The sequence below is a fragment of the Talpa europaea genome, assembly GCF_964194135.1.
Source record: "Talpa europaea genome assembly, chromosome: 6".
Taxonomy (NCBI): Eukaryota; Metazoa; Chordata; class Mammalia; order Eulipotyphla; family Talpidae; genus Talpa; species Talpa europaea.
The window spans coordinates 128296536-128324118 of record NC_140072.1 but is presented as its reverse complement, the minus strand read 5'-3'; the positions used below and the strand labels follow the sequence as shown (position 1 = coordinate 128324118).

The following is a 27583-nucleotide window of genomic DNA, read 5'->3' as shown; positions in this document are numbered from 1 at the left end:
TCAGAAGTGAGACCGACTTTTGTGTCCAGACGAGATGGTCAGTGGTAGAGTTACCGAGGAAAGTGAGGAAACCTCCCAGTATAGACTGTGGGATAGAAAGAGTCTGTAGAGAATAACCATGGAAACAGACTGGCAGAGGATAACACCTATTGTGACAATCTGAAAAGAAAAGAAAAGAAAGGAATGCCTTAATACATGTAAAAACAGGGAAATCATCTTTAATTTATCATGAACATACATACGCTTTTTACATATACATGCTACTCCATCCCCCATCTGCACATGGGGACATTCATCAAAAAAACTTTCAATAGGGAAATACATCTAATGTTCAGAACTGTGATTGCTCAAAGGTAAAATTCCTGGGTTGCTGGCCAGGGAGCAACCCACATGGCGAGGCAGACCTCTCCTATCTCATCTGCTGCTCCCCTCAGCAGTGTTATTTCAGTCAGTCTGCCTATTCTGTTTCCCGCTGTCTCTGGTGAATCCTCTCACCCCCCACATCTCTGGCCTGTACCCCAGCTCTTGTATGCATAAATCAATCTTTAAAAAAAAAAAAAGAAAAATCAGTTCTTGGCTAATTTAGTAACAGGGATAAAGATGAATCTTGAAGATTACTCTAAAAGCCCTTTCAAAAATTCTCAAGTCTCTTCTCTATTCCTGTAGACAAACTTCCTATCCATTTACCCTCTGTAAGTATCTCAGGCTCAGTAAATACCTGTGCGTTTGAGCACGCACCGCACAGCTTGTGAGGGCTCCTGGCAGAATCCACTTGGAAATGATCACCTGAGGGGGTTGCAACACAATGGGTATGGGACCTACTTGAGCAGGCTGCTCCACTCTGCAGTCTATTAAAACAACCAGACTGAGTTTATAAATCTATCTCGTTTTTCATTTGTATATTTATGTAGCAAGAGTTTAACCATTTTTTCTTAAAGACACGTTGTATTCTCTAATTTAATTTATAAAACAATATTATGAAGTAATTTATATACTCATCGGTTCAATATTTTGTTTCACAGTTTTACTTTAAGGAACTCAAGAAACCTCTGAAAGGATAAATACACTGTTCTGACTTTAGAAACTTCTCAAACACTAGAAAAAACTGTTATGATGAGGTATGTTACTTACCTTATCTCTTTGGTAGTCACTAAAAACAATAGAAATGCAAGCAAGACCTGGATGGCATAGAAACCACAAGATACAGCCCTGAAATAAATGAAAAACAAGTCAAGTAAGTACATCCGTATTTTTATTTCAGAACATAATATTCTATAAAACACATTACTGGCATATTTAGGAGATCCTGACTGATCTCATTGAGCATTTAGAGTACAACTTGCAAGAAAATGTGGACATAAATTCGCTGTGCTGTGACATAATACTTTGCTTCTAGTTAAATGGGTATTTTTGGAGTATTCAAAATCTTAATATTGGCATCACTCTCATACATTCATTTCTGATATACTACAAATACATTAGTGTGAATAATGAATTGATAATTGAGACGAGCACATTAGGATGTATATAATATTGCTGTAAAAACAAGATAAATTAAGACTCCACATTCATATTTGCAGGTAGGGAGCATACACAAAAAATTAATTACCAGTGGTTGCCTATTGAAGGGTTAGTACAGGGGAGAGGAGGTTTGGGCAAGTAAACATGATACTTTTCAAGTATTTCTTTTCCATTTTTCTTAGAACCTTGGTAATATTCTCTTTTCCGAAATTCAACTTGCAATAAAAAATAAGTTTAATAAGTAGTACTGATGGAGATGCTTAGTACATTGAAGATGAAAATAAATCATTATGTAGAAAAATGTGCTTTGTATATTATACTTTCTATAAAAATGGAAGAAAACGTACAACGACATGCCAAAAACTCTCTGGCAGGGTCCATTAGGGTTAACAGCTACTAAATGAGGAGGTGGTAACTGGGTCAATGGGAGAGAGGTAAGACACACACTTAGCTACTCTTTTAAATACTTCTCGCTCTTTGAATCTATTGAAAAAGTTGGAACAGAAAAATATTTTTAAGTTTGATTTTGTTTAAAACATAAAACAAAAAAATTTAGTTTCTAATCACTTTAAACATGTACAAATTTTTCAAACAACAGTCACTCGCTACTGTCCCCATGAAAAATTCAAAAGCGAATGGCATTTTCTTGCTGTTTGGTCTCAGAAGCCTGAAGTGGGTTCCTCTGGCTGGAGCAGCGGCTTGAAGATGCTCCACAGCAGGAAGAGAGGAGGCATCTGGACCAGCCCAGGCTGACTAAATGGCTTATCATGGTTGTTAGCTTGTGCTCTGAATTGCCAAGATGAGGGCAAACCGACAGAAAACATCGCCTTCCAGGGAGGTAGGTGCCTGCTCTGTTCATTTATTAAATGGCAACGAAAAAAAATCAAATTTGCTTTTGGATGCACCTGCACAAGCAGGGTACAGAGAGGGGGACCACGGTGAGTATGGCCTCACAAGGTCGGAGAGAAATGGCTGAAACAGAACTGGCACTGGCCTCATGCTTCATGCGCTGAAGTGGGAGGATAGGTCCTCGCCGTGCGCTACAAAACAGGGCATGATGCCGAGACCAACAGTTCAGAGTCAGTAACTTCATTTCTCAGAAGTGCAAAGCATGTCTAATTTTTTTTAGTCTTACAAATTCTGATACTACGAAAAAAACATGCAATCCCTATTGATAAAGAAATTATGATGCAGTCAAAATGGACCTGTTAAAGATTACATGGAAACTATTATTCTGCAGGTCCTGGAGATTGTGGATAAGAATATCTACATCTCACAGACTGGGAAGATGAAATGAGTTGAAGCACATAAAGGGCTCAGAGTTGAGCCTGGCACAGAGCAAGTTTAATGAGTGTCAGCATGTCGGCTCTCAATAACTCCGCCGGGAAAGCAGAATGGAGATTACAGTAAAGAGCCACCTTCTGCCCATACTTTGGCGAATGTGGTGTAGAACTCCCTCTTCAGTGTACTCCTCTCCATGGTGATGATCTGGTACAGCCCACAGCCTAATGACAATGCCAGGCAAACTCTTAAAATGATCAGAAGGATCCCCGCCAGGTTGTGGTGTGCATGGTAGCTGTGAGGACTGGTATCTTCAAACTGTTCCCAAAGCAGCAAAATACTCTGCAAAAAAACAGTATTATGTTTAAAGGGAAAAAAAACCAACATACTCACCTGCAATAAAGAACTTTTTCATCTCTTTTTTAAAAATCCCCTTATATAGCATCTAAACACCCCTAAGAGGTGGTAAATGTTATCACTTTAAGCACAAGCATAGACTTTTCCCGGCTGATACCCTAAACTAGAGAAAAAGGATTTTTATCAAATAAGATCGCATACAAAAGAAAAAAACATGCTATTACTACCAAGCAAGACACTGCTAAGGATAAAAATCAGATGAAGAGACTGAGAATAAGTATAAAGGTTCTTCTATCACGCTCTCTCACTTCAGCTGCATATTAGGAAGGAAACTGTTCTCCACTCAAGCCCACTGTCTTATGATAATATTCAATTATGTCAGTATCTTTATTTTAACGAGTTGGAATTGTTGACTTCAGATTTCACTCTTTTCCCACAGTGACCTCCCTGGGTAAAGGAGACTGGATTTTTAATATTCACTGTAATTTAACCAGGGTGCTGTTATTCACCCTTATTTGTTTGTTGACTTCCCTGCCCCCATTATTGTTACTGTAACAATAAACAGTAAAAAGCTCAGCAAGGTCCTCATTAAACTCTTCTGTTTATTGCTATTCAGTAAAGAATCAGTGTCCATGTTCCCTCCCTCTTACCAAACATCAATCACTTAGCTTCTGTAATGATTTTACCATCATATGTCAGTAGCCCCTGAGCTGCCTTCATTTACTAAACTGGCCCTCAGAACTGAGTCCCCAGTGACTTCCAAAGAATTTAGATCAAAACTCAGTTATTAAATCTAATTCTTAGGCTAGGGGGTTTGCAGCAACCTCTCCCTTTCTTCTTCTCAAATCTACCCTAATCTTACTCGTGATACCTGGACGCTGCTGTCATCCTGCCATGTGAGTTTCCCTCCTGGGATGGATACTTGCTATTACAGAAAGTGTTACTCCTACACTCTGCCCAACTACACCTTCCTGATTCCTCAACCTACGCTGATTTCTAAACCTAACTTTATAAAAAAAGAAATGATTATGAAAGGATTATTTCTGGCATGCATGTGAGGAGATGGATATGTTAACTCAATGATTAAGCGATCATTTCAGAATGTAGATGGGTATTGAAACATCAAATTGTACACCTGAAATATATACAATTTTCTATTTGTCAAGTATACCCTAACAAAGTTGGAAAAAGCCCTTATTCCCTCCTAGTTACATGTTTAGTTGTTCAAACTGCCATGATTTCATGCATGTATGCTAATATGTGACCTGCAGAACGCACACATGTATTTACGCGGCCTCACTGTCTGTCTCATCTGCCTTCTGTTGAAGACTGAGGCCCTGTCTAATGTAGTCTTTATAATGCTCGCATAGGGTGCTGTCACACTCAATTTCTATTTGCCTATGATGTGAATTAAAGTTACCATGATAAAATTCAATTTTTAAAAAGGCTATTAATTGAAAAATGAGAACTTAACCTGATATTAACCCTATTCTCCATATATCCTGGATCAAAAACATTGTTAGTAGAATCTTGCCCTTATTTGAATCACGTCAATTTCAGTTCTTTCTCATTAGCTCTTCCTTCCTGACATCCTGTCCTTTCTAAATCTGTGTTATGGTCTCTTTCTAATTCAGTCACATAAATCCAGTACACCTATTTCATTCAGCATCTACTGCACTGAAAAAAAACTAGGGAGGTAACAATAAATAAAGCACAGATCTCACCCTTCATTTATGAATTTTTCAACTTATAAATACATTAAAAGTTGGACTGCAGTGTCCTTTACAGAGCCAATGTATATTTTATCTTCATTAACAGCTAATGATGGTTACAAACTCAATATACCTAATTTTATGCTTTTGGTTTTAAATTTTTATAACTCCACTGCACATGGGCACATGGAGATCCTAGAATAATGTCTACAGTATTGTTATAGAAGAAAACAAAAATACAGAGAGGCCCTTTTAAAAAGGGCAAATTTGGTTTTGTATTTATTATCAAAAACAAGATCCTGTTCTTTTTTATCCTACGTTTTCCTTTTTCCATTCAAAAGGCCTAAAGATCCCTGTTAGGAAACGAACTGCAAATCCAGAGTCACTTAATGTTGAGTACTTACTAAGTGTTAGAAAACATAAATGATAACTATTAAGCAGGAAATGAGCATCTAAAATAACATTAAATATACTGTGCTTACATAAGTTACTAAGAAGCTCAAATTCAGTTAAATTACAATTAAATTCTACAATTTACATATGCTAGCACTCAGAAGATTTAACTGGTTGTTTGGACACTCGACACATAGTCTTTAGGATCCCAGGTTTCAGTTTTGAAATGAGGTTATGTTCAGGCCTGCATTTCTGAACACCAGCAGACTGATACGCATCAACACTCACCTGTGTTATGACAATGAACACAGCAATGCCAGTGGATGCAGGAGTAGAATCCCACTGAAGAGGTCTGCTCTGAGACTTCTTCATTCTGACTATTGTCCAACCCATGCACAGACTCAGAAGTAGGTATAACATCTGAATTTGAGATGCGATGTCAAAAACTAATGGAAAATGAGAACCAAGTGAAGCAAGTTTTCACGATAAAATGAATCTGATCCTTTTTCCATAAAAAAAAAAAAATACCATTTTTAACCACAAATAGATAAACATTTTCAAAGAGAAGCACATGAAATTCAGTAAGAAATATTCAGTGAAAAGAATATATGCAAGTCATTAAAAATGGCAATACTTCCATTTAAAATCATTTACAAAGATACAGGGAGATTTATTGTTTGCCTTAATAAAGACATACAGGCATATGTCTTTATTAAGGCAAACAATAAATCTCCCTGTTTCTTAGTTTTTCCAACTACATATTTCTACTTATAATTCACTACTCATTTAAGAAAAACACTGTAATTCTGAAATGGGGATAGCACCTTCACTTCACTTCTGGGATTTTTGATGGCTGAACTAAAATGTGAAGGGTATGTTTTGAAACTATTCATAGAAGCATCAGGACAATGAAAGCACAGCAGCAGGCACAGGCTGAGAGGTGGCTGCAGTGTCAGAGCCCTAAGCTGGCACCTGAGTGCAATGTGCCCCCAGGTGGTCGTCACTCACACTGCAGGGCAGCGGCTACTGCAGAGAGGGAGCAACAAACCTGCCTGCGTCAACCCTGATTCTATAGCTAAGTCAAGTTCGATGAGTATCTTAGAAGTCAATATTTATTGATTTCAAGAAAAGATGATCACATTCTCACTAGTGTCCTTAATGTGAATTTCGGAATGAACTTCTGATCACAATTTAACAAAACAGAACTTTCCTCAAGTTGCTATTCATAACTTTGAAGTCTATAACTTTTGCATTCTTGGAGAAACAGATAAAACTAATTATAGTATAATTGTTATACTATGAATTTAAAAATTTTAAATTGCAAGTCAAAAACCCATTAGTAATATACCCTTTCAGTTATAGTTTGACATGTCTTACCCTTGTTCTGAATTCTGATAATGACCTATCACTACATTTGATGATATGTCATATTCTTTCAGTTCAAGCACAATTTTCTTTCATCACAGATTTTAAATGACTGTGATGTCAATTATTTTTATTAAATATTTATTAAATATTCAGTTACTCAAAGAAGTTGGCCAAAGAATTATTACCATGCATGTGCCATTTAGCAACATTTACCTGGGGGGAAAAAACCGATTTCCTGGCATTTCTTTACATACTAAACAATGCACGTATTGCCATGATATCATAATTGTGAAGACAGAGGACACCAATAACTTGTTGAGAAATAACTAATTCCAGATAAAATTTACAGGTCACACAAAAGTCCCTATCTGTGGGAGATGATTAAAAAATCTTAAAATTGCAATCATTTAACTAAGCAAACCTTTTGTCAGAACTACTGAAATTTTGCACATTGATTTATTATAGTTTTATAATCAAAAATCTCTGCTTTTTAACTTTCAGTGAAGATGTTAGGAAGCCTAAAACTGTTTTATTTTTGTATGCAGACAAGCACAAAAATCCAAAAGTCCTTGATTTACTAATACCTTTGCCACTAATGGGTTCCCATGTGCTTTGCCTCTTTGGAGTTCAATCTCTTCTCTAAAGTGCATAAGATAAATTATTTCAAAGGTTCTGTCCAGCTTTAAGATTCTATAATCCTATTAGACATCTAGAATTATCTAAGAGAGAACAGTGGGCAATACCAGTGGGCTTTATATAACATTGACGGAAAAGGAAGTCTTGTTCTTCACAGTGTACATCACTTTCACAAGGAAGACGAAAGGTTCTAGAAGTTTCAGAATCTTTTTTTTTAAAGATTTATTCATTCATTCATTCATTCATTTATACAAGCACTGGGTACAGTCAGAAGCGTGGGAGGGTGAAAGAATTCACCAGAGCCAGAGCGGAGAGCAGAACAGGCAGACTGATGAAGTACACTGCTGAGGGGAGCAGTGGGTGGCAGGAGAGGTCTGTGCGCCATGTGGGACCCTCGCCCAGGGGCTGGGGATCGAACCGGCGCTGCAGAGGCTGAGGGCAGCCTCGCAACCCAGCGCTCAACTGCTGTGCCACCGGGGAGGCCCGAAGTTTCAGAATCTTAAAGGAGGCAGCAAGATCAGGATAAGCAGATCTGAGATGATTACAGAGTAATCTGTAAGATACTCTTTATAGAGAGTGAGGATACCACAGGAAAAATATGGAGGTAGAAGGGTGTGTAAATTCTAGAATAGTTTTATACTCAGAATCTCCTTTTTTAGAGTAAATCTTAAACAGTTTTTCAGAACTGAGAATGACATGTGATCTGATGTCCCTCTGAAGTTCTCTTGAAAAAGTCACAGCTATGAGAACTTGGAAGTATTTTTCCCATCATACTTTATCAGAAAATTACTTCATACGAGTTCCTCTTATAAATGAAAGAACAGGTTGTGAGGTCAGCTTAACTGTAGGTCTCCTCTATGGACTTCAAAAGATAGAACCTTTGCAATAAATTACTTAGATGAGGATAAAATAGAATAAAACACTTTAGATAAAATAGAATAAACTTTAGATAAAATAGATAAAATTTTAGATAAATTTTAGATATAATAGAATAAAACACTTTAGATAAAATAGAATAAAACACTTTAGATGAGGAAACTGAGCTCTGAAAAGGTAAAGGGCACAGAAATAGAGAAAAAGGGTCAGAAGAAAGGATGACAACAGGGGAAAAAAAAAACACCACTGCGTCAGAAACCTTGGGTCTCTGTCTTGGCTCCCACTCACTGAGTGACACTGGGAATGTGTCCACATCATCAAGCCCAGAGTCTTTGTCAGCAAAGTGTGGATGAGCTTGTCTACTTCTCTGTGCTTTTACTAAGGATAAAATGAGAACACAAGTCAATGTGTTCTGAAAATAATGACAAGCGACACATAAGAAGGAACTAAGCAGGACATCTAAGAACTAAATCTGTAGCCTGTTTTCAGAGGAGCTGAAATCTAAATAATCCTTGATTTAAAAAAAAAATTATTATGACAAAAAGCAACTTAAAAGAAAGGCAAACAAAGAAGAAGCAGACAAAGCAAGTTTATGTTTGGAAAAAATGTTCAGAAAGATACTCACATTCTGCCAAACTTCCCATAAAAGGTACCCCTATTCCGTCTTTGGAGTAACTGAGGAATTGAAGAGGAGAGTATTAGTGTAAATTACAAATGTGAAAAAAAAAGTTCATAATCAAAGCAAGCATAATTTTGGTGGACTAATTAGGATTAATTAGACGTAATGATGAACACAGTTTGAGTGGTTTTGAGTTACCTGGAGAAATGAATGTAATTAGCTAAAGCTGAACCAGCTTGTAACAGCAATGCAGTTGTCAGAACCTTTAAAATCATGCGCATGGGTCCTCCTTTCTTAATAGCCTGCCACAATGACTGAGCATAAATGCAAGCAATCACAAAGTACACTAGGACTAGTAGGAAAAAGAACTCATGTAATCCTGTAAGAGAAGAAAGGAGTTTGCTTCAGTAAAACAAGCCAGTTATAGTGTTGGGTTGCTTTCAAATCTTCCTGTCAATATATTTCCAGAACTTGCTTTTTAATTGGAGTAATAGCATTCACTTTTGTAAGAAAAATATGGGGGGGGGGGATAATTCTTGAAATTTAAACACTTTCCTACTATGGGATAAAGTTTTAACTCTATGTAGGTAGATTCTGTTAAAGCCAATCTATAAAAAAGCATAGTGGTCAGGGAGTAAGCCAGAAGACTACCCATAAGATCACTGTTATGTGCAAGACAGTATGTCAATCAATTACTTCCAGCATTCAATTAGATATACATTGTATTTCCTAAATGAATTTTTTTTACAAGATTAGAAACGGATTTCTTCAATAAACAAGTATAATATACCCTGACAATGGTTCTCAAAGTGTGGTCCTTGGGCCAGGAGCAGCAACATCACCAGGGAACTTGTTAGAAATGAAAATTCTGAGACTTCATTCCAGATCTATTAAATCAAACTATGGGGGTTAAGGCCTGGCAATCTTTATTTTATGAGTCCTTGGGTGATTCTAATGCAGCAAAGTATGAGAAAACACAGCTCTGGAATGTACCATTACCTTAAATTTCGATGTGGACAAAACTTGAAAATACTTGTGAGGACGGAAGCCGCCTACCACAGTCAACTGCCTGCAGCACTTGTCACAGAGGAAGCCCTCAGGGGACCTGGGCTCCCCTCCACAGTTACCTGAACTACTATACGGGCCAAATGGCCACCAATCCCAAGACCAGCCCCTCTACAGCATAACATGGTTCTCAAAAGACAAATTAGGCTAATCGTAGTGTTCTGGGAAATCAACCACAAAACATGGAAAAGATGATGCAATTGATACCGAAGTTGATGCTGGGACAGAGCAGAGGAGTCAAATTAGGCCACGATGAAATCAAAGTTTCAGGTAAGCAGAAATTTCAGATGAACAAAGTAAGCTGGCTGGTAAAGATAAGAACAAAGTAAAAGTGCAGAGTTTATATTAAAAGTGGTGCCTGTCAGTCAGTCATTAAGTACACTCTAGCTCCTCCTAGCAGCTCTGTGTGTCCTTACACAAACACCCCCTTTTCTGTGTTACCTGAACTGTCTTGACTGTGTCTTCATCTTTCAGAAGTTTCAGAAAATTTTCATGTAGTGCAGAAGGCTAGCTCTGAGTTTAATGGCTTAGATTTACTTGGTTACAGCTAAAGTCAGAGCCTCATGTTGGGGCTTTTATATTCTACTGCGAGCCCCGGAGGGTAGTAAGAGTGGCAATGGACAGAGCTGTTGCTCCTGAGTCTGTGGGTGAACAGTCTGAAATGCAATCATTCCACTCCGACTGAGAACACTGAACCAGCTTCAGTTTCCAATTGGGTAAAAATGCCAACTGACAGGCGGAGACGTGAATATTTCCATTACACAGAAAATAATTTTGGAGAAGCAATTTAGAAAATGCAAGGAGTAGGAAAAATAATAAATAGTTCAATCTTAATCATATTTTTGGCATGGTTAGGAGAAAAGAAAGAAGAGGCGAGGAGTGTTTCAGCCACTGGGTGTCTCTCTTGCTCTGTGCACATAAATGTCCACAGTCCGCACTCACGTGCAGGTGAAAAAGCAGCTTTCAACTTCCTAGAAGGAATTATGCTCAGTGAAATCAGCCAGAAGGAGAAAGAAAAATATCAGATGGTTTCACTTATAACAGGAATATAGGGGAACCAAATAAGACATCAGTGTAAAAAAAATGATGACAGTACAAAACACAACAAAGCAAAAACAATTATAAACCAGAGACATCCTGCAGGGAGGAGGCGGGAGAGGGATCAGAGGGAGGGAGGGAGGAGCACAGGGGACTGTGGTGATGGTGCACGGGTGCCTTGGGGAAGGAAATTCTATGGGACTCAATCTGCGGGGGTGGGGGGAAGCAATTATTGTCTAAAAAATGATAAATGTTAAAATAAAAAAATAATTAAAAAATAAATAAATTAAAAAAAAAACAAACTTTCTGAACAGGAGTGCAAATAACAGAAGTGATATATTTCCTTTGCAAACTCCTTATATAGGAAGTATTTCAGTTTTAGAAAAAATGAGGGCAGAAGAAAAAAACAGCAAGTCTGGAGACATTCTAAATATGTAACTGTGGTCAGTAAAATTCTTTATGTCCTTCGAATCTTAGTTTTTAATCTGTCCTTCTTGGTACAAAGAATTAATACACGGTATTCTATTTAAAGTTTTGTCTATTTTTAACATTTTACAGACTATACATTACAAGAGAATGTTTCATTCTCTGTTAGATTGTACACATCCACCATTATTTAAAAAAGTCCTCAGGTTATGTACTGGATAATCAGAATGATACTGAAAATAAGACATGTCACCAGGAGAAAAGTGTTTAAATTTAGATTATTCAAAATTAAATGTATCTTCCAGGAAAAAACTAACATTATAACCAACAAATTATTTTGCTGAGATAAGTAACTTCAACTAGGATATTTGTCCAGCACTTTTGTTGACTGAATTTGCATAAATAATTATTACCTTGACCCTGTCCACAAGATACTTTAAAGGTAAAGGCTGGTTCTGTGTTCAGTATTCTTTGAAATCAACCACTTCTAGAAACCAGTGTCTCTTTTTCTCTTCCTCTATCAACTTTACTTCTGTTCTGCGACATCAGTCACAGGAGCGCAATCTCTGTTCACTTTGAAATTAAAACCTAATTTTAAACAGATGGGTACTAGGTATAAAACCTTACCTATGCACAAAGAAGAAAAATACTCTTAAATGAGCAAACAAAAGGTAACAAACATAAATTAACAGGGAAATGCATAGATTTTAAGACAAACTTAATGGAAAGAAAAGTTGGCAAAATTCTGCAGAAGGAAAATTTACAGTACAGGTCCAATAATTCAGATGCAGCTAAATGATGGATGATGCAAGTAGAAAGGGTAAGAAAAAGGAAGCAGGTCTTGGGCCCCTGAGCAGCGAGCAGCACCTGGCACGGACACTCTCACCTGCCCACTGTACTTGCATTTCAGAGCCCCAAGGTCAACCCCACTCTCAAGTCTTCAAAATATATGATTAGTCTAACCCAGAGAAATTCCAACACATTTGCCATTATGAGGTAAACGTAATCCCTTACTCTGGCACAGCTGTCTACCTTATCTTTCTGACATCTTAACTTACATTTCTCATATGATACTATCTTGCAAGGGTATGTGACCCAGTTCTGGCCAACAACATAGAGCTTCTGGGAAAGGTTTCTCTGCTCTTAAAAAGAGATATTGAATTCTGCCATCATTTAAATAGGAGTCTCAAAACTACAGAAGACCCACCAACATGAGGGACCTGGGCTAGGGACAAAGCCGGCAGCAGAGAGCAGGGGGGAGATATGCAAGATACATCACCCTGAAGAAGCCTCAGAAGTTCTTGCTAAGAAGCATTATCAATTTCCTTATTGTCTGTATCGCTTGCATTAGTTTCCTGTTACTTTAAGGCAAAACATTACAAAAAGTTGCCAGAGCTACACAGGAGACCCAAGGGAACAAGGGGTAAAAGAATGAATATATCTGGAATCTTCAAAAGTGAGATGTGCTAGGGCCTGTACTATTATTCCAGTGAAAACCAGTCTAGATGATGGTGCTTTAGCTCTCCTGATTCTGGGTGCTTCTCTTTTGATCCCTAACAAGAACATAGATACAGTGAACAGGATCTGATTATATTTTTAAGCAGCAGTTTTATTTTATTCTACCTTAAAGTATGATATTCCTATGTAGCATCCCAAAATTCCTATTTTGTCAAGTGTCATCAAACTTGCCTTAGTTTGTTGTCTGTTTTGTTTTGTTTTTTCAATCTAGACCAAACCTATATAAGATAAACCAAAACCTGGTAGATATAAAACACATCATTGATTTCAAAGAAAACTAACTCATTATACTAACTAGCTATCTGCACCAGATGTATCCTAACTCAAACCTCTCAGATAAATGGTTTAACAATCAAATCTTGGTAAAAAAGCATAGTAAATCATTTTTCCTTTCTCAGGGCAAAAGATTAGACAGGAAAGCAAAAGTTTCTAAAGAATAGTTAGGGGTTATCCCCTGGAATTGAATTCTATGTCTGAGACAGAGTAGGAGGGTACCCTGTTAATGTCCTACTTTAAGACTAACACTCTCCAAACCCAGTGGGGTACGGAGCAAGAAGTTTCATACACCAGAATCCACCTAGGCACTTTCACCAGCCAAAGCTTGGTTTCTACTTCAAAACCAAATCTGAGTCTCTAGAGGTGGAAGCTGGATGTTTTTTTTAAGGTCTCCAGATGCACAGACAGTGGTGGGTTGAGAACCACTTACACCTCATGATACAATTAATCACATTTTATGACAATGTAATTAGTATGAATCATATCTTAAGGGTTTTTCATTTTAGTTGATACAATGATGTGATTCTTAGGAATTAAGCCATTTATGTAACAAATCTGAATATTTTTGGCATTTTTTAACAATCAGTCTCCACAGATTAGCCTTGCACAAAACCCCATGCTTAAAGAAAATGCACCCTAGGGCCTCCCCTGGTGGCGCAGTAATTGAGTGCTGGACTGCAAAGCTGCCTGCAGCCTCTGCAGTGCCGGTTTGATCCCTGACCACTGGCGAGGGTCCCACATGGAGCTCAGACCTCTCCTGCCACGCCCGCTGCTCCCCGTAGCAGTGTGTTTCGTCAGTCTGCCTGTTCTGTTCCCCACTCTGGCTCTGGTGAATTCTCTCACCCTCCCATGCTTCTGACTGTACCCAGTGCTTGTATAAATAAATAAATAAATCTTAAAAAAAATGCACCCTATATAGTGAAGTTTTCATCCCGTATTTAAATACTGTTGATGGCATGACCAATGTAACTTTCCTATCCCAGTATAAGAAAGACAGGTTAGTTAGATGTAAGTATAAGCATCTAACCAAAATCAATCATAGGAGATGGTGTTTCAAGAATCGGGACAAATAACTATATCAAAATATTTAGTGTGAAGGCTGAAGAAAACACTAACCATAATTCAAGCTGTTGTAAAAGGACTAGAAGACATGGGCAAGGCTCCAGATGAGCTGGTGTGACCATGATTGAGATGCAGTAGCCCAAGCACAGCACAGGGCACAAATTTCATCACTTTATGGCCTTGGTCAATGTTCAAATGTCAAACTGGGAATGAGGAAATATATCTGAGAAATGTAGAAATGGGAGCCTAGAAAAGGAGGCAAGAAGCAACATACCGAGAACCAGCCGAGTCTCACGGGCGCACACAATAAATAAAAGGACCTCTTGAGCTAAAGAACTACTGCCAGGCAGGCAGGAACAGGAGGGCTTTGAGGTCTGGCTCCAAGAGGGCAGGAGGATGTACTACTCAGCGACTGCTGCACAGCGTGCTTCCTACTAAGCCTGGGCCAAATCTAAAAATAATTGTCACATGACAGAATGAAGCCTTACAGTTACAAAGGACCTTAGAAGCGACCATTCATCCCGCCCATCCCATATTATCAACAGTCTTGGGTTTCATCAATGCCTTTACAGGAATGGGAAATAAATGTCAACATCTCCTGTAAAGATAAAAGAAAACAGCAGGCTGACTTAATTTCCAATAATGCTCTACACTGATCCAAAGTACCATTTGGGGAAATGTCACCTTTAAGTTCATTTGCATTCCAAAACAACAAGTAGTTTACACTTGCACACTTCCTCCATAAAAAGAACTTTTAGAATTAACGGTTTAGCACTCCATTGTCACAATGTACATATTTTTTCAGACCAAAGGAAGTAAGAAGAAAATGTTTATTCCTTCAGATATTAAGTTCCTTGTCACCTACAATCCCTAACATCTGTTCCTCCATTTGCTTTGCTGGCTGTGTCAACTTGCCCTTGGCACTAAATAATCAGATTAGTGGAAAGGAGCCTCAACTCCAGCTCTACCTCCACTTATGCACCTAGACGGCCAGCGAAATGTAATAGAATTTTATTTTTCTCTAATCTGACTGACTCTTCCAACTGGGCAATGAACTCATGAAGCGGTAAACGCCTATTACTTTTCTTTGGCCCACAGATCTCTCTCTTCATTCTGACATGTTAATTTACAAATCTGCTGCGATACTTTAAACATCTATCATGAAATCACAAGAAGTCAATCACTTCTGGTTGGGCTAGGAATCTTCAGTGAGGCAGGACCTAGTCAACCTAAAATTTTGAGGAAATGTTTTATAAGAATAAATCTAATTTCAAAAAGCATTATAAACTCTGATCATTCCTAACTCTGGTAACTTCCTAAACGTTGATCCAATCACCCATGAAAGGAATCCCCAAATTTGTCCAAACAACCACGTGAAAGGGTGGCCATACAAACCAGTGCAGCTTCTAATCTCACTTAACCACTGAGTTTCCAGTTTAGATGGCTCAATTTATTAACACTTTTCTGTTTGTAAAAGTAATGCTGGGGTAGCACAGAAACAAGATTCAAGATGTAGAGAGAAAACTAAAAACCATCCATAACCCTATCACCTACAATATGGAAACAATCACTTAATATTTTTGTACATCTTTCTGTTTTACTCTCTACATTTTTTAACATACTTGAACTCATACAATCTTCAGCATTCTGCTTTATTACCTTAATAGTACAACTGTTATATGTTATATGTGGATTCATTTAACTAGTTCCCTACTCTTGGACATGTTAGCTATATTTAAAAAACACAACATAACATTAATGCATAACTTTGTTTTCTGTATCTAGGACATATATTTAAATACACATATTCTTACCAGATTCTCCCGCACTAAAATGATCAAATGGATTCCCTTCTGCATCTGGATTTAGTAACATCATTTCAAATGGGATATCTTCCACCTGGGAATTCTCACTGTCATCTTTGCAGGTATACTTGTCTGCATAAAACACCTGCCACGTTTGTGGGTACGGGATCTGGGACACTGTCAGATTATGTTCGGTCTGGTTCATGATCACTTTAAAAAGAAAGAAAATAGCACTTCAAAGCTGAATTCTCATGTGTAGTCATTGTTTGAGTCACATAATCAATTTGAAGTTAGAAGTTTTTGTTTAGTTCTGGTGTAGTACTGGAATAAAGTCGGTAAAAGTTAAATCAGATAAAAATACGTGTTAACCAAATTAGATTAAAAAATGTGTCTTAACCAAAGGAATCATCATAAAAGTATTATGACACACCACAAATTAGTAGAATAATTATCACCAAAACTTTGCATTTTAATTTCAAGAATGTTCAAAGTTTTCAAGTGAGTTAGTGACATTTAAACATTTTTTATGGGCCTCCCTGGTCACGCAGGGGTTAAAGACAGCACGATGAAGCTATCACCGTCCACTGAAGCACGGGTTCGATCCCCAGCCAGGAAGAGACCCACATGGCGAAGCAGACCTCTCCTGACTCGCACGCTGCTCCCCTCAGCAGTGTATTTCAGCAGATCTGCCTGTTCTGTTCCCCACTCTGTCTCTGGTAAATCCTCTCGGCCCCTGCACCTCTGGCCTATACACCCCAGTTCTTGGATGCATAAATAAATAAATGTTTAAAAAGAAACTTTTTTTTATTATGGTAAAATGGACCCAACACACAAGTTACCACTCTAATCATTTTTAAGTGTAAGTCATGTAGCATTATGTACACTCATAATGCTGTATAACCACCACAAGGACATTTTTGAAAATTATTCTGAGTTAAATTTAAAATGGAACTTTCAACTTAGGAAATCATTATATCTAAAAATGATGACTGACAAAAATCATCAAAAGAGTTTCCAAAATCTTTTCTGACTGGTTATCCTTTAAAAAGATACTAGAATTAGAAAAAAAAAAAAACAAAAACAAAAAACAGAAATTACCAAAATGAGAGCTATTTTACTAGGTCTGCAGTATAGTGAGATAGAGAAACTCTTGAATGTCAGCATCAGACAGATCAGAGTTTCCATCATTCACCTTGTATGTGACCTTGGGCAAGATATATAAGCAATGACACTCAGTTTCTCCATCTAGAAAATGAAGACGGTACTTCACAGCTGAGGTGAGAGTAAGTTACATGAGTAACTCAGCATGGTATATGTCCTCTAGCAAATGTTGAATAATGGTTAATTCTGTTTCCTTTCTTTAAAATAAGGTGGTTACACAAGTAAGTAGTTGTCAATCCAGGGCAATCCTAGTCCCCTCCAGAGCATCCGAAAGTATGGAGGGTGGTCACAATAGTTGAGAAAATACGTGGAAGGCAGCTGTGCTGAGTCTCAAGGTGAAGACTCACACGAGAAAGAACTGCCCCATTCAAAATGTCAGTAGCACCCCCTTTGAGAAACACTGAACCTCTAAGATGCCTTCCAGATCTAAACTGTGATTCTGACCTAAGAGGTACTCACTCACACTATCACAGAGTGGTAGGAGGAAAAAATTCTTAAACAATTCATATAATAAGAGTAGAAAAGGTAGAAGAGCCACATCTTGGCCCTACTATGTACTAACCTCATGATTCTGCAAAAAAAATTGCTTAACCTCTCTAAATGTGTTTCTTCAATAGCAAACTTATGATACATGCCCTATTAAGCTCAAAGTTCTTGTGAGGAGTAAATGAGAGAGTGCGTGAAAAGTCTATGTGGTATGATTCGCTATAGAGTATTCCTAAACTGTAAATTGTGAAGGGCCCAGCTCCCCATCTAGATTGCCCCCACAGCAGGCCTGTTAGTCTTGTTTTCTCACTCTAAGCTGAGGATGTACAGATGTTGGCTTGTATTACACTTCAAACTTTTCTGTGTGATTGAAAATTTTCCTAATAAAAATTTGGAAAATGTTATTTATAGGCTGTCTTTTATAAAGGAGTATGGATATATCTCAGGATAAATTTTGAGGAGTTGGGTTTTTATAGTTGGGAATTTTCATTAATTGGTAGTTAAACAGGACAGGATGATTTTATTAATAATGTCTAAGCATTGTTTTTTGACTATCTTAAGTTAGCTGACATTGTTTTTTAAACTGTATAGCTTTGGAAAAATATAGCAATATTTGCATCTGTTAAATACTTGAAGTCCTTTAAAAATAACTCAATATATGATAAATAAGTGGCTCAAAAATAAAGCTTTTGAAATGTGCAGCTTGCAATTACATAATCTGGACTTCATTATGTAAAGGCTCTGTGCTGTTGTCATTTTATCATTTGTACTTTTCCTCTTAGATAAAACAATATAAAAATTAACCATCTTCACCAATACACTTTTTGATGTTTCCTTTTAAATTAATGTAGATTTACAACAAATAAAAACAAAAGTGTGCTTCATGAAGTGATACTGGTTTTTAGTTTTGTCTCAGTGCTCTTTTCCCTCAGCCTGGAAAACAAGCCTCTTGAAAAAACTGTTATATTCATTATTTTTGAGACAAAAGACTATAGCACAGCCTACATACTCTATGCTGCTGTAATTAGTACCCAAAATATTAGGAAATTTGAATTGCAGAGAATGGTGTCAAATGGATAATTGTTCCATTATATAAAAAGAAATGACTACTGTTAGCCAAAACACACAGAATAAAATATACCTTTAAATTGTTTATGAAATATGCCATAAGTTGTATATAGACTGAAAATTTTTATATACCAAATTATATGATAGCAAGTTACTCTAACTTTCCTTGTTAAACTTTTTGACGCAGAAAATTCATTTTCAGCACTTTTAAATGCCTTATTTGCTTATTTTAAAAGCCTACAAAAATTTTTATCATAAAACAACTAATGTTTTATGATGGTGCTGAAAGAGAACAAAGGATACTGCAAAACAAGGAAGAATTAAACATTAACTTGAGAGAACAAGTTAAGCAACATTTGACATTGTATTTTTTCAAATCTGTTAGTCTTTGCATAGTTCATAGCAGCAGTAAGGTTTTACACAGTAGTTAGGCATAGTTAATTAACTCATTACTATATATATATATCAATATTTATAAATATATCTATAATATAAACATCCATAGTAGTTCATTTATTTCTATTCTAAAATTTAACAAAACTCAAAAATTCCTATTTCCTGAGATCATTCCATCCCACTAACTCTCCCCCAAAAAATACCCCTACGTTTGAAAGAATAAGGAAGAAGGGAATACAGAAAAAGAAATAACAAAAAAAGGTTTTATAAGTGTTAGCCCTCTATAGAAACAACTCATCCTAAAGAATTAAAATTAGAATTACAGCATTTTAGAACTCTCAGGAACTTTAAAGAAGACAATTTCCAGTTAAGTAGTGTGGCTAGCGGGAACACCTTATTACAGGTCACTAGCTGTGATTCTCAGTTTTTTGTCTTTCTAATGCAGTGGGCTCTCTCCCTGTATATTTAAGTCCTGTGACTTAAGACATGACTTAAAAAATTATGGTTTCACAAGTGTTTACAGTTTATGGTAAAAACTGATCATGTGATGTAAGAAGACAGATTGATTCCTATTGCTCAAAGCTTTACACTGCCTGATCAGTTTTTATTAAAAAAAGATTTTGAGGTGCCAAATACAATGCAAACCTACCAACCAAAAAAGTCCTTCAAGCACTAAGCACTATGTCAATTAATCCTACAAACACTTAGTAAATCTATTTATTTATTTATTTATTTATTTATTTTATACAAGAGCTGGGGTACAGGCCAGAGGCACGGGAGGGTGAGAGGATTCACCAGAGACCGAGTGGAGAACAGAACAGGCAGACAGACCGAATGCACTGATGAGGGGAGCAGCCGGCGAGGCAGGAGAGGTCTGCCCCACCATGTGGGAATCTCCCTGGCCAGCCGGGAATTGAACCGGCGCTGCAGAGGCTGCGGACAGCTTCACAGCGCTGTGCTCAACCCGCTCCGCCACCGGGGAGGCCCACTTACTAAATTCTTAACTCAGTACCTACGGTATTTTAAGTGCTTGTTCTCATGGTACCATGTAATTAGCATTCATAGTACTGATCATGAAAGCAATTTCACATTTATTCCCATTGATCTAATTCATTCCTGTCACTAGCCTTAAGGGCTGAGAAAGTATATTTTTAAATATTTTTATATCTATATATTTTAATACATTTATATTTTTATAAATTTATTTATTTTTACATCGTTGTTCATTCTTGTACAATATTTGATTTCTACCCTCAGGTGTAATCCCCATAATTTTCTCACCACCATGGCACCCATGAACCATCACCTACAGTCCCTTGTGGTCTTCCCTGGCCCGTTTTGATCCCTCCTCCTCCCCTTCCTGCTGTGTGCCTCAGACCTATGGTTTGCCTGCAAGTTTTATCTTTTTCCTGATCCTTTGTTCGGTTTCCCTATATTCCCCCTATAAGTGAGACCATCCAATAATTTTCTCTTTCCTAGAAAGTGTCAGTATTTTATCTCTTGATTTATCACTGTGCCTAGCATAGCACCGGAAACCATACAAGTGCTGAATGAATGAGTGAGTGAAGAGACCGAAAGGGCTCTACTGTTCTATTGATTTTATAATAAACAAATACAGTGGAAAGCAGGGACTATGTTAAGTGCCCTGGAGGAAACAAGTCATAAAAACACATGTAGACTCGGTGAAGGGAGGAGCCAATAAGGGGGAGGAGGAAGCAGCAGAGGAAAAGCCTAGCACAGCGCTGAATAAAATCAAATGAGATGGGATGGGACGGTACTGTGAGGTGAAGCTGGAGGGCAAGGATGGTCAGACTAGGTTGGCTTTGTTGATCTGGGTAAGGAAGTCTTCGTGTCCTAGAAGCAGTAGGAAACCACTTAAATACTAGAGGGCGTGGAGAGGAAGCGAAGGGGACAATGCTCAAAGCTACTGTTCAGAGAGGTCTCTGGCTGCAGAGGTGGTTGAGCATGGCTGCAGAATGGCCAGGGAGGGGGCTGTTGCAAAAGAACAAGCAGGAGACATGGTGGCTTCATAATACGGTGGAGACAGAGATGTCAAATGGGGCTATTGAGAGACTCTTTGATCTCTAGTTCATTAGACCGAAGTTCCCGAAATAGGGAGCACTGCAAGAGCACTGGGTTGCGTGGGCAAGATGGCAAGCTCAGTTTAGGATACTGTAAGAACTGGGAAAAGAAGGCTGGAATTTTTTATGCGTATGTGGAGCAGTTTAGCTGAGCAAAGTATTGTCGATAGGAAAAAATAAGCAAAAATGGGCATCAATACAAAGCTCCCACTTAAAATGTGACATGCAGGATAAGGTGACTAGTTACATTTGACTGTCTTTTTGATATCTGAATCCAGTCGTTCAGACTTCCTCAGCCTAGTATCACTGTCTCCTCCCAAATCTAGATGAATGACCCCCCAGTGAGTGGCAAGGATTGGGGACTTCGACTCTTACCCCCTTACTTCTGGGTAGTTGCCTTATGAGGGAAACAGATAACTGCTAAGACAAAGAAGACTATAAGTTTAGAAATGGCAGTGTTTTAATTGACTGGATCAAAGAAAATTCAGAATCATCAGTATACAGAATGTGACAGTGGGGATAAAGGGGAGAGGGAAAATTCCTATTTTTTTCCTCATAGATGCTCCTACACGCTATAAACTTCCAAGGGGTGAAATACAGGTGGGAAGGCACATGCTCTTCATTTCTGCGTTAAAAAATTTGTACTCACTCTGGAGGGCCAACACCTAATGCATAGGATTGTACTGATGAGAACAGAAGCACTAGGTTAAGATAAGAAAAGCAAAGTTTCTCTAGAGACAAACCTAGAGGTTTATAAATGACGTGCTGCTGGTACATCTCCAAATGACATATTGTGTCACCGTATCTCCTGTGCTAGTATCATACTGGAAAACAACATCACTTGGGCTAACTTACACAATTAACTGAGCTAATAATACATGATCAGTGCTGAGCTCAGTGCTAGCTGATTACAAGCATTCACCCAATGTTATTCTTCACTGCATGCTGCCCCTGGCTCACAATAACTACCGTACTGGTATGAAGTATGGGAGCTGGGAAAAATATGAATGGTGTCAAAGTGCATCTTTACAGATTATCTAGATAACGATTATCCTTTACATTTAGTTTAAAAACTAGTAGATAAAGGGTCATCAGTGTGATGTAAAGTGTCATCAAGCATCTTGGTATATAATACTTCAATATCCATCTAACATCAAAAAAATAAGATATACTCACTTGTTAACTGAGCTTTGGATAATTTTTCACTACAGCTATAATCATTACTGCTTTCCTGAAGCTTTAGCCACTCCTGGGCTTGGAACAGGTAGAGTTTTGCTTCTTTTCCAACAGCTACTGCTATGTTGTTGATTCTGACACACAGAAGAGCTCGATCCCCTGGACAGTAAAACAAAAGTTATCAACTAGTGTGGGCTTGTGTGGAACTGAGATGGCAGGACAAGCCAGAGCTCTGTTTATCAACTTGAACATTTAAAGAGCTCAGTATCTAGGGCAAATTTCCACTTAACTGGATAGACTACATTAAGCATCCCATTCAAATGGAAGACAAGATTGTGTCATTGACTGAAGAGACTTTCAATACTCAAAGTATAGTTATAGACAAGAGCCAGTTGTTTCTGGAATTTCTTCTTCATTCACCCGAGTTCTATTACACATAGGATTTTGGAAAACTGGCGGTATCTGCTTTTCTCAGCTATTTTTAAAACTTCAAGTTGAACATTAATTCACGTTCCCTCTCTTTTGCACCACTGTCCCTTTTATACCATCAACTCTGTTAATTTCCCAAGACTTTAAATTTCTTTCTTATACCAAAATAGCATCTCCTTTCTATTAAAAGAATCCTAGGAAACCTCTCTAGGACAAATTTCTGATCTAGCATCTTCTAATGTTAAAAACTGTATGAATCTAGAATCCTAAACTCGAAGCAAAAAAAAAAAAATTGATTATAGTGCTAATCATATCAAGAGTATCAAGAAAAGCAAATGTTGAGGGTACAAATAAAGTAAAAAAATTGCAAACTCATTCATTGAAGAATTATTGATTTCTGCGGGAGACCAGAAGCTAAGAATCAAATGCAGCTGATTTCAGAAGCTTCCAGGACACAATTACACGGAAGTTAATTCTAGGCCTCTCAGTCCACAGTATATCTACTCCTTCAATAGTGGAGTAACTAGACTGTTCCAGCAAGTGACAACTCGATTAGCAGGTGTTTTATTCAGTCTCCAAAATCTCTCTGCTGCGCGAAGGCTTTTATTTAACTGACCTTAAAAGCAAAAAACGAAACCCAGGAGACATAAGCTCTGGGGACTTAAATTCACAGGAAATCACGGTGCCGTGGTGTCTAGAAATACCAGGGCTGAGACAGGAGGGAGCAAACGGTGCTTCTTTGAGGGAAGGATCTGGAAAGCAGCAGCAAGGGAGTCCAGCCATCTCGTCTACACGTTTGAACCGGGAGGGTAGGGGGCTCGCTCTCGGAGGTGCAGAATCCAGTCACCAGGCGCCGGGAGGCTGCAGACCAGGGTCTGGGGACAGCAACAGTGGACTTGGCCCTAGGTGCACCCACGTTTCCGGGGGCTGCGGTGGGGGGCAGGCTGCCGGCGGGCTGCAAGTCCAGGGGCGCTGGGGGCAGGGCCGGCCTCCCCACGCGCGGCGAGAAGGGGGTCCCGCAGGCCGGGCCCCCCACTTTCCTCCCCCTCCGAGCCCCGCACCTACCGTGGAACTCGAAGTGGCCGATGCTCTGGCCCTGGGCGTCGCGGGCCGCGGCGCTGCTGAAGCTGCCCCGCAGGGTCTTCCCCTGGCTGCCCGGCGGCCACCAGCAGCAGGTGAGGGCCACCGCCAGCAGCCGCAGCCCCCCCATTCCCGGCCTCCCGCTCGGCACCCACACCCCGGCCCCAACCGCCCGCGGCCGCCCGCCCCACGTCGGCAGCTGGGGATTGGGGAGGTGGGAGCGGGACTACGTCGTGGGCCCGCCCCCTGGAGACGGACAGCCAATGAGGAGGACGTCTCCGCCACGAGCCGAGGCTCTCCACCAATCAGAGGCTGAGGTGGGCGGGACGTGCACTTGCGCGCATCCCATGACGCTCCGGCCTGGCGCCCAGTTCCCGCCTTTTGGGCGGAGACGCAGGAGGATGCGCCTTCAGGTCACGGAATAGTGATGCCCTCGCGGGCCGAGGCCGTGCCACTGCGCACGCGCGGAGAGCGGGCTGGGCCGGCGAGGGCCTGGGCGGGTGCGGGACGAGGAGATGAGCACGACTTATGCTGGGGAGGAGAGAGCTGGATGTCCGTGCAGCCTGCTGGACATTTCTGTTGTGCCCAAGGTCAGCAGACTCGGAGAGCACAGCCTCCAAGAACCCAAAGACAGCTGATGCAAACACAAAAGGGAGTTTATTTCAGACCTGAGTTCAGGTTCACGGCACCTACCAACGCAGTGGCAGATACCCAGAGCCCAGAACAAAGGAAGCAGGGGTCTTTTAATAAGGTTAAATTATGCTGGCAGTTACTCCTTGGCTACAAGGATGCGTTTTCCAACTTTGCCCGGCTATTGATACCGGAATTGTCAGGCCTAGTTTTTTGTTTTTTTTTTTAAAATAAAAACAATTCCACAGAATTTATTGCCATCTGGTAATAACATAAGGGTTATCCAAACAATAGGGACAAATGTTTCAGAACTATCGTCCCAATAAAGAACAGGTAAAAAAAGCTAACTGAATTAATCTTCTCAACCATCCCTCACTTCACGTGATTGATCTTTTCTAGTTGGAGACACTTTGGAGCAGAGTAATGTTATCACCTTTCAGCAAGATCCGACCCAGTTGTTTTCTTGACTTTGTTTTAGAATGAATCTCTTCTGCATCATCTAATACGAGATTCATATACTCATCAAAACCAACGATACAGCCCTCTATCCGCATATTCACTTGCTCATAAAGCCACACCTGAATCCAAGATCGATTTTGCAAGTATCTGAAGATGAGGTCGATGGGCTGCACCATCACCTTCTGCACTTTCTGACCCTGGCCGCGGTACGCCAAGGTGGAAGCTCACAAAGACCACACTAAGTCGCATGCTAGCTCAGTCCTAGTTTTTTAGCTAGGAACGGATCCCAGGCTGCAGGGCAGCGCTGAGGCCCAGCCACTAGACCCCCCATGGGTTGGTGTCTCACGAAGCCGCAGCAGGAACTTTCTAGACGCTCAGGCCAGCAAGCGAGAAGAGGCAGGTTTGTTTAGAGAAAGAAAAAGTTTATTGAGGAGAAAAAGAGCAGAAATAAAGTGGGACTCCCAGGCCAGGAAACCAGGCCTGGGAGGGGCAAGGAAGCCAAAGTGGAGTTGTGTCTCAGAGAATATATATCCTCTTTCCCTCATTATTTTAAAGCTTCACCAGTCTCTTTGTGATTGGTCAGTTTTTGGCTGTCTCACTTAATTTGGGTATTTTTGTATTGAAGTTAAACAGCTGTCCTTGTAAATTGTCCATAAATTAAACCACTCTCCATTTCTCCAATCTTTGCCTCCCTTTACCACCTAAAGAAAAACAGGCCCAGCATTAACAATGTTGTCCTTGGTCCTGAGATGTTTTTTTTTTCCCAGTGAAATTGATTACTTTCCCTTGGTTGTCCTTATCTCTAAAGCCTCCCTAAATTCTTCAAAAGTCTCCTCCCGCACTGTCCCTAAAACTGCCAAATAACCCTAGCTTGCCCTGTGTCTCACTATCATTCTAAGCTGACTGGCCAGGCCAAGATGCAGCTCCAACCTACAGCTCCAATTACAGCAAGTTCACCCTCATTGGTGACCAGAGAGTAAGGGTGGAGTGAGGGTCCAAACTATCTCTGGAATGCAGTCTTTTCCCAGCAAAACCTAAAATGGCAGTTACACAAAGCAATGGCTAAGAATACTTATCCTTGGTTCCACAATTTCCACTCGAATGTCTCAAAGACACTTAACTCGGCATGGGCGCAGTTTACCACACAACCTCTCGACCCTTCCAACCGGTTTTTCCCTCCTGGTTTTCTTCTTGAATTCACAAGCTTCAATTGGAATCATCCGGCAGACCAGAAAACTGGGAATAGAAGCGACCCCCACTCCCCAGCCCCTTACACAGCTACAGCCAATCAAATCAGTGAGATTAGGGTCTCTTCTGGGCGGTGATGGCAGGAAACTGCAGCCACTACCCTATCCAGGCCTCCATCCTATCATCACTTACTTGCCCAATGGCAACTGGCCTGCCTCCAGTCTTCATTTTCTCCAGTTGGCTACATACAGCCCATTCCTGTGCTAGAGACACAGGAAGTTTTGGGAACTACCATTTGACCACCATTTTCTTTTAGAGGCTCTCATGTGCCTTGGGTCCAAAACCCAAATTCTTCAGAATATGACTTTAAAGTCTCTCAAATTTCCATGTCTTGACTTATCTCCATGGGTACCAAGCCACCATCAGTTTGCTGACCACTCCAAGTTCTCATCTCTTAGCCTCTGGCTAGAATAGCACTTATAGCTCCCTCTGGCTAGAATATTCATTTATTCTATCACACAACCTCCATATCACCTTCTTTTCTGACTTTATTCCTCTTTCCCAGGGCACTTGAAGGAGCCTTTCCCATACACCCAAGTCTATTTTTTTTAAAGATTTATTTATTTATGTACATGAGCTGGGGTGTAGGCCAGAGGTGCAGGGGGTGAGAGGATTCACCAGAGACAGGGAGCAGAACAGGCAGATTGACTGAAATACACTGATGAGGGGAGCAGAGGGTGAGACAGAAGAGGTCTGCTGCACCATGTGGTTTATTTTAGCTCTCTGGCAGGGGATCGAATATGCTGCAGTGGCTGTGGATTGCTTCACTGTGCTCAGACTTAACCCCTTGCTCCACTAGGGAGGCCCCTCACCCAAGTCTATTTTAGATGTTCCTGGAACTGGAAGCCCTGACAGCTCTACCAGGGCATTCCATACACCGTATTGTTAATGTCTATTTCTCTGAATTCCCCACTGTATTGTAAGCTGCAGCTGGTCAGAGATTACGTTTGTGCTGATAAGACTAGAAGCTCAAAATTATTTAGTGAATGTATACGTAAATTATTTCCATTCGACAAGTTTTTAGTGTATATAAGTGAGTTCTCCTCAATAGACCTCACCATTTAGAAAAGCAAACACTGAGGGAACACTTCCTTTTACCCAGACTTTTCTATATTTCTGGCTAACCAGAAAGGAGCTGGAGGTAATATTATTGACAGATTTTTTTAAACTGCATTCTTTTTTAAATATAAAAGTAATTTATGTGAATTAGAAGAAAAAATCACAATCAAAAGTGTATGAAGCAAAAGTGGAAGGACTCATCTGTGGAAGTCCTCATTTCCACCTTTCCCTGTCCATACCTGATGTTATCCAAAGGTAGCTCCTGCGAACAGTTTAGGGTGGATCCTTTCAGGCATGCATTTACCAATATTTGGTATTTGCAAGCCAAGGACACAAATAAAATCGGTCCTGAAAATA

The 27583-nt window shown here is 39.5% G+C and overlaps 2 protein-coding genes across 2 annotated transcripts; both read right to left on the bottom strand.

Moving 5' to 3' along the window:
* GPR180 (G protein-coupled receptor 180) lies at positions 1–23960 on the bottom strand (the record flags this gene model as incomplete). Its single annotated transcript, XM_084235388.1, has 9 exons — positions 1–159; positions 1132–1209; positions 2953–3144; positions 5553–5710; positions 8770–8819; positions 8962–9142; positions 15963–16163; positions 22322–22480; positions 23816–23960. The coding sequence occupies 9 exons, from the start codon at positions 23958–23960 to the stop codon at positions 1–3; spliced, it is 1323 nt and encodes a 440-aa protein (XP_084091514.1).
* An 801-nt stretch (positions 23961–24761) lies between these two features.
* LOC311171875 (small nuclear ribonucleoprotein E-like) lies at positions 24762–26139 on the bottom strand (the record flags this gene model as incomplete). The annotated part of the gene is made up of 2 exons (XM_084234905.1): positions 24762–25142; positions 26061–26139. The coding sequence occupies 2 exons, from the start codon at positions 26137–26139 to the stop codon at positions 24856–24858; spliced, it is 366 nt and encodes a 121-aa protein (XP_084091031.1). The 3' UTR covers positions 24762–24855.
* Positions 26140–27583: the final 1444 nt, after the last annotated feature.